This window comes from Gossypium arboreum, chromosome 1 (assembly GCF_025698485.1).
Source record: "Gossypium arboreum isolate Shixiya-1 chromosome 1, ASM2569848v2, whole genome shotgun sequence".
In the NCBI taxonomy this organism is placed as follows: domain Eukaryota; kingdom Viridiplantae; phylum Streptophyta; class Magnoliopsida; order Malvales; family Malvaceae; genus Gossypium; species Gossypium arboreum.
In genome coordinates this window covers 93,281,472-93,289,482 of record NC_069070.1, presented here as the reverse complement: position 1 = coordinate 93,289,482, position 8,011 = coordinate 93,281,472, and the positions used below count along the sequence as shown (strand labels likewise).

General features: G+C 31.3%; 1 protein-coding gene across 1 annotated transcript; it reads left to right on the top strand.

Moving 5' to 3' along the window:
- The first annotated feature begins 5,447 nt into the window (after positions 1–5,447).
- On the top strand, positions 5,448–7,353 carry LOC108480934 (uncharacterized). The gene has a single exon (XM_017784082.2). The coding sequence runs from the start codon at positions 5,603–5,605 to the stop codon at positions 7,097–7,099; it is 1,497 nt and encodes a 498-aa protein (XP_017639571.2). The 5' UTR covers positions 5,448–5,602; the 3' UTR covers positions 7,100–7,353.
- The last annotated feature ends 658 nt before the right edge of the window (positions 7,354–8,011 follow it).

The window sequence follows — 8,011 nt, the reverse complement described above, 5'->3', positions numbered from 1 at the left end:
AGAAGAGTATAATTATAGATACAAGTTCAAGTAACCATAAATATCAAACTATTACAAATGGATTGTTCGAGTAACCACTAACTAGAATCAAACTATTGCAACACAAACAAACTGAAAACATTCCAGATTAAAGCCAACAAACTAGAACTAACTAAACTAAAACTCCGTACATAATGTGACTCGAAAACTTATACATAGTTCTGCATGGTAAGTCTCAAAAATGGGTACGTATGTAACACCCCTAACCCGTATCCGTTGCCGGAACAAGGTTACAGGGTATTACTTATAAATACAGAACATGTACAGATCAAACATATAATTTACTACTCTTTTTCCGAGATTTAGTACAATGTCCTTTAATTGGACCTTCTAGGCTCAATACAAGAATTAAAATCGAATCGGAACTAATTTGAAACCTCAAAAAATTTTTCACAAATTTCACAAAATTTCACTTATGAACAGTACCACACACGCCCGTGTGGTCGCACACGCCTGTGTAACTCAGGACACACCCATGTCCTTTGCCCGTGCAACTCTCTGTTTATGACGTCATTAACAAATTAAGGGCACACGGCCAAGACACACGCCTGTGTGCCATATGGAAAATTAATTTCCCAAAAATAACTGCAGATTTTACACGGCCAGGACACACGCCCATGTTCAAAGACTGTGTCCCTCACACAGCCAAGACACACGGTCGTGTCTCAGCCCGTATGGGCAAGTCTGAACATTTTGTTTTGCTAACTTAAGGTGCAGGGGACACACGGCCGGATCACATGCCCATGTACTTAGGCCGTGTGTAACACACGGCCTAGACACACACCTGTGTGGACAAAATAAGGCCATTTCCTAGCCCCACTTTTCACCCCAATCTTAACCATTTTCTTGTACAAAATTTCACATGCATTTACCAACCAAATCCAACCAATTTCCATCATTCAATTTGATATATTTCTATCTCCAAACATACATTTAGACTTACCTTTACATATTTTGACAATTTATATTTTCACGACAGATGTTAATTAATTTATCAAGCATATAGTATTTATCATATAATACCATACTATATCATCATCAAAATACACATTACTAGTCATTCCAATGGCTAGATTACAAACCAACTTATCAATTCATCATTTGATCAAACCAGCTTATACATGCCATTATATCAAAATAAATTCATCATTTATACCAAGATCAAGGAGTTGACAATGTGATGATTGCTCCGCCCAAATCCAACCTTCACGAGCTTCGAGCACTATTAAACAAGGAAAAATAAACCTAGTAAGCATTACATGCTTAGTAAGTTCATATAACCAAAACTACACTTACCAATCATATTTAGCAATAAATCATACAATAAACAGATTATCTATCAACTTGCCAATTTAGCAAATAATGCCTATTCATAATCACTCAATTCAATAAGTTACTATAAAACACTAATCTGCATAGATGAGCTCATTATATTATTTCTTCTTATATCACTTACTAAACTATTTCCATTGAATTAATGAATTTCCAATAGACATAACCTTTTTCAGTCGTACACTCGAGGTGTACATTCCCTTTTCAAGTGGTACACTCAAAGTGTACGTAGTCTTTTCAAGTTGTACACGCAAAGTGTACATAGCCTTTTCAAATTGTACACACAAAGTGTATATAACCTTTTCAAGTGTACCATTTAGGTACACGTATCTTTTTCAAGTTGTTACCCATTTCGGGTCAATTTCTTTTTCATAATGAAATCAAGAATTACCTTTTCAGATAACCTTTACTGCAATGCATGCAGGATCTCATTTACAACAGTAATCACTTGTCCAATCGGAAATTAATATTCGAACGGATTTTACTCATTTTCATCAATTATACATATCATATATCAACAATTTCATACTACACATACATGTCATTTACATATCACAATTCACACAAATCCATAAACAATCAATACATTTTCATACTTAAATTAGTTATACGAACTTACCTCGACAATTAATCTTATCTTCTAATCCGAGACTTTTTCTTTTCCTCAGTCTTTTTCTTTGTTCGACACTTCTGGATCTATATAAATAAATTTAATCATCAATTCTATGATTTCTACATTTCACATTTCATAAATTCAATCAAGCCCATTTCACATTCTAGGCCAAAGTACTATTTTGCCCCCAAACTTTTATTTAATTCCAATTTCATCCCTAGGCTCGGAAATTGGAATTCATGCAATTTACTCCTTATTCCAAGCCTAATAAAAATTTTAATATAACTTTTACAGCACATGTATCTCATAAATTTTAGAATTTTTCCTATAATTTCATCACTTTTCAATTTAGTCCCTACACATTTTTTCACTAAAAATCACTTTGTAAAAGTTGTTTATCTATCAATAACCTTTCCTTTTCTATCATAATCTTTCAATTTACAGCATATTCATCTATGGAGGATTTTCTAAACCTTGATTTCTTTTCAAATTAATCTCCCAAATAGAGAAATTAAGCTTTCCTAATTTTAAAAATATAAAAATTACTAAAAACGGGACATAGAACTTACCAATTCAAGCTTGAAAAGTTTCCTTTCTCTCTCCTAGGGTTTCCATGTATTTTCTAGAGAAGGTGATGATATAAAATGGGTTTTATTCTATTTAATCATTTAACATATATTAATTAATTCAATTTCCAATTTAGTCCTTGCCCTTTTTCAACTTTTCCATGGATGACTCACCAAAAATATCTACATGTTTTTCATAAATGGTCTAATTGCTATATAAGGACCTCACATTTTGAATCCCATAGGTATTTTATAGTTATTAGAATCCAACTTTGACATTTTATTCAATTTAGTCCTTTTTACAATTAGACATATAATTGATAAAAAAAATTCGTAATATTTTCATGCAATTTTCCTATCATATTACCTATCATTTTATGAAATTTAAATAATTTTATTTTTCAAACTCGAATTTGTGGTCCCGAAACTACTGTTTCGATTTCACTGAAATTTTGGCTGTTACAACTTAAGACTCAAGATCTCCATTTTTTCCAACTGAGTAAAAACCTCATTGACAAGGAGATTTCTTTTAATTGTTTTGATGAGAAAGGAGTATGTATTTTTTAGATATATAAATTGAAAAATAAATACTAGCATTAATTAATTAATAATATAGTTAAATAATTATTATTGTAATAGTAAATTATTTGTGTTGCTTAAATTTTGTTAATATCATTTATGTATTATCACTTTATCTATTTTTTTATCATAAGAAAAAAAACCAAAGGCATAATTGTCAAAAATACACTCAATGTTTATGGATTTTTGGGTTTGAGCTCTTAACTTTTTTTTTATTGACACTCTTAATGTTACGATATTTTTAAAAATTAGCCAAATTTTAATAGTAAACATGATTTGATCGTCAATCAAACTGCAGGTCAACAAAGTAGCCTCTATGGCATGCCACATAAGCACTATGTCATAAATGACATCATCTATAGAAAATTTGTTTAACAATTTTTTTTTTCATTTTATTTCCATCTTCTTTATTCTCTCTTTCTTCGCATCAGATGGAAACCAGTAAAACAAAATCAATAAACTTCTTTAGGTAGCCTTTCACAAATCCGTTCTTTAGAAATCTTATCAAAAGGTTGAAAATTGAGAGAGCTCGAAATCATTGACACCATCGGAGACCCAAATTTGAAAATTCTCCGATTCCAGTGCAAAATGGCATTATCTTCAATCCAACGGGTCCACCCACCAATGATCTTGCTCCATCGCGATCTATATTGCCAATGGAGCCTCCTCCACCCAGAACATAGGTTCAAAATAGAATGTACCTGCATCAGCTAGTACATGTGCGGCTCGATTCGTCTTCCTCATCACATATCTACCCGTGGGAAGCTAAACAAAACCTCTATGGAAACTTTATTAACTCCTCTACTGTCGCCAAACATTCTAGGGTTTGAAATCTTATCTTCCTCAATGGTGGAGAAAGAGGCGTCATCGGAGCCTGCCAAGGCCAACCCACCAATTGAAGACATGGATCTCGAAAACCTTGACTCTTCTGCCCAAAACCCTAATGCTAGGGACAATGCCAACAATGACTCCAAATCGAAGCGTGGGAGAGAGGAAGACAACAAAGAAACTGAAAACGTTTCCAAAAAGTAGAAACTGGAGAAGTCCGTAGTAGAAGAAAGGTTGGAGAAGAAGTTAGATTCATTGGAATTTTTTGGGTTTCGCTGTTAGTTTTCATTGGTTTCGTTGCACTCATAACAATTCTTTTTTATAGATGATGTCATCTATGATATCGTGCTTATGTAGCATGTCACATAGGTTATTTTATTTACTTGCAGTTTGATTGACGATCAACTCACGTTTACTGTTAAAATTAGGTTGATTTCTGAAAAAATTGTAATGTTGAGGGTGTCAATAAAAAAATGGTTAAGGGCTCAAACCCAAAAACCATAAATGTTGAGGTTATTTTCAAAACCAAAACCAAAATTTGTTACACAAAACTCGATCACATATTTTATTATTAATATTATGTATATATCTATACTATTATTAGGTTACTGACTAAATTTGTGTAATAAGTTAACCGGACATTGAATAAATGACACCAATGTCCCAAAAGTTCAACCAAGGTCTCATAAGCTTTTTTACATGAATTTTTGGCATTGATTAATTTTGCCATTTTACAAAAAAATTATTTTTGTTATCCATCTAATTTTTCACCTCTTTTAGCTTTTGAACATACATTGTTTGTCAAATTATCTCAAAATGGATGAAAAAATTAGTATTTGTTAGTTTTGCTAACGTGACATCTACGTGGTAGTCCATGTGTATGCCCATTAGCAATTAATTAATTTTTTAAAATAAAAAATAAAAAAATAAAAAAAATATTTTTATACTTTTAATACTCTTTAATTTTTTTAGAAATATTCTTTATAATTTTTTTGAATTTTTAAATTTTGAAAAATTAATTAATTACTGACATGGCATTCACATGGGAAATCCACATCAATAAAGTTAATAGATGTTAAATTTTTCATCATTTATGAGGTGATTTGACAAACAATGTAAGTTTAAAATTAAAAACAAAAACAAAAATTTTAATAGAAAGCTAAAATGACATCTTTTATAAAATTGAAAGGCTAAATAAATCATTCTAAAATAGCAATTATGCCGTAATAATATATATTTCCACATTATTATATTAGTGAATAAAATTAATAAAAATTAATTTTAATCATTGTTGATAAAGAAAGATATTTTGTTTCCTTCATTATCTTGAGATAATTTTGAAGATAATTAATACAACTAGATTAGTATCTAAATTAATTTTTACTATAATCAATATACTTAGATATTGTGATTAAACAATAAAAGAAATCAGTATGATAATATTTATCTAAATAAATAAATAGAATTATAAAGTAGATAAAATTACATTATATTTCCACCAAATAACAGTATCCATAAGCCCGTCTCTATTGTCCTTGTGAAAACAACAATCCTCTCCACCACTCGAAGCCAAAAAAAAAAAAAAAAAAAAAGCCAAAGGGGGCCATCAAAGGATGTGAAAAAGCAAAGAAAGTAAAAAAAAAAAATGGGGTTTGCAGCAGCCAACGGCAACAAAGAAAGCAAAGGCATGGGTTTACTCTTGGTGTTCTTCCATGGCGACCAAAACAAAATCACTAATTCTTCCGTTGATAACCAAACCACCACCACCACGACGCCACCGTCAACAAGATTTGTTCGAAGAACAGCTTCTTCCAGTCTCCTTTTCTCTAAAGCTCAATCCACTATTTCCATTTGCCTTGTTTTGGTTTTCCTCACGATTCTTCTCTTCACTCTCTCTACTTTTGAACCTTCCATTTCCACACCATCTTTTATTCCTTCTCCCACCATTAAAAACTCTCGTCGGTTCTTATCTCAAAAGACCCAATTTCCTCCTCCTCCTCCTTTGAAATGGTTTTTCCCCTTGTGGGATTATAACAAACCACTTAATGTTAAGAAAAACCCTGGGGTTTTGCCATCTTCGTTTGCTTTACAAAGGATGGGAACTTTGTACAGACGTGGGACGAAAGCCATGAACGATCTTATTGTCAGCCATGTTGTTGAAGATGTGACCGAAGATGAACTCAGGCTTTTCTTACGAGTCTTGCATAGGTCTGGTATTACTTCGAAAGCCGACATTGTTTTTCTTTTTGGGTCTTCGTCTTCGGGATTTAACCTTGTTATTCATGAAGAGAACGACTCGTTCTTCAATCTTATTCAACACTATAAAGCTTCCAATAACAAGGGTTCTCGTGACTCGGTCTTTAGTTTCGAGTCGGCCCAGTTTTGGAAATCTGGGAAAAAAGATGTTGGGGAGACTATTTGGGGAAAGAAGGGTCGAGGGAATTCCGGCAATTCAACTGAAGCTGAAGGTGAGTCAACTCGGTTGACTTACGGCTCGGTAGTGGGATTCGATGTGAACGAGTTGGATCCAGAGAACTCGCTGGCTGGGTTTTTAGATCACGTTCCGATGAGTTTTAGAAGATGGGCTTGTTATCCGATGTTATTAGGGAGAATCAGGCGAAATTTTAAGCATATAACGTTAGTGGATGTTAAAAGTTTGATGTTACTGAGTGACCCACTCGGCCGTGTCAGGAATAGGAGTCCCGAATCGGTTTATTTGTTAACAAAGGAAAGCAGCTCCGGTGGGAAGCACAGCAAGAGGAACTCGGATAAAACTCAGTCCCATTTGCAAGTCAACTCAGCTATTCTGATGGGTGGAGCTAGAGGGATTCGGAGACTAGCCAATGCAATGTTGACGGAGATCGTCAGAGCTACAATGCAGCATAAGAAGAAGAAGAACTCGATATCGGAGTCAGAAATCTTGAGTCAACTCGTCGGGAACGGGTATTTACTGAAGAATGTGGATTTGATCACATCGACGGAGTCAATTCAGGAAGCGAGTTCACTCATGAGTTCGATCTCCAACTCAACTGCTGATTATTCAATAATCCAACGCGGTAATAGCAGTCATGATCTTAATTCCATAATTATGAAGCTAATATGTTTATGTGAAACAAATTCTAATGTTTATAGGGATTGTTAGTAAAGGAAAAAATTTATTTAGTGTTTAGAAAATAAAAAAGGAATTATAATTTTGTTATTTTTATAGTAAAATTTTGATTTTGATGTATAAATATTTTTAGATTATAGGATTTCTTAGCCAAATAACAAATAAACAAGTTTTCTCTTTTTTTTTCTTTTGTTTCTCTAATTAATCAAAGTATAATTATTTGTTTAGTGGTTACAAAGCGAGTTATGGATTGAAATAAGAGATTGGACCGAATCAATTGAGTCTAATTTTCTCTATTTTTAATTACTTATCCGATTATGAAGTAGAATAATTGTAGTAGATTTGTATAATAATTAAATGAGATAAATATCAAATGTATATATGAATTTTGATTCAATATATAACTTGATATATTAATTTTAAATTTGTGCAATTATACATTTGAAACTTGAATTATGGTTAATATGTATACATAAAATTTCAATTTTAATTTAATTATACATATTTAAATAATTAAATGTAAATATTTATTTTATATTTGATTAATATATTATTCGTATAAGAAATATATTAATATAAAATTGTACTTATTCGATAATATTAGTATTGATTTGTGAAATTAAATTAAAATTTAATGTATAAAATTAAAGTTTATATATAATATTGCACATTATATAGAAATTTATTTTAGCATTGGTCAGGAGGATGGACAAGGCCTTGACCTTTTAAAATAGAAAATTTTTATTTAGGTATTTTAATATTTTAAATTAATAAAGATAAAATTATATTTTGACTCTTAAAAATAGTAAAAATTTGATTTAATTTTTAAAATTATAAAGATATAAACTATTAAAATAGTAAAATTATATTTTTACTATAGTAAAATTATAATTTAATTTCGATCCCTAAAATATTTTAATTTTATCGAGACTTTTGGTATTTATC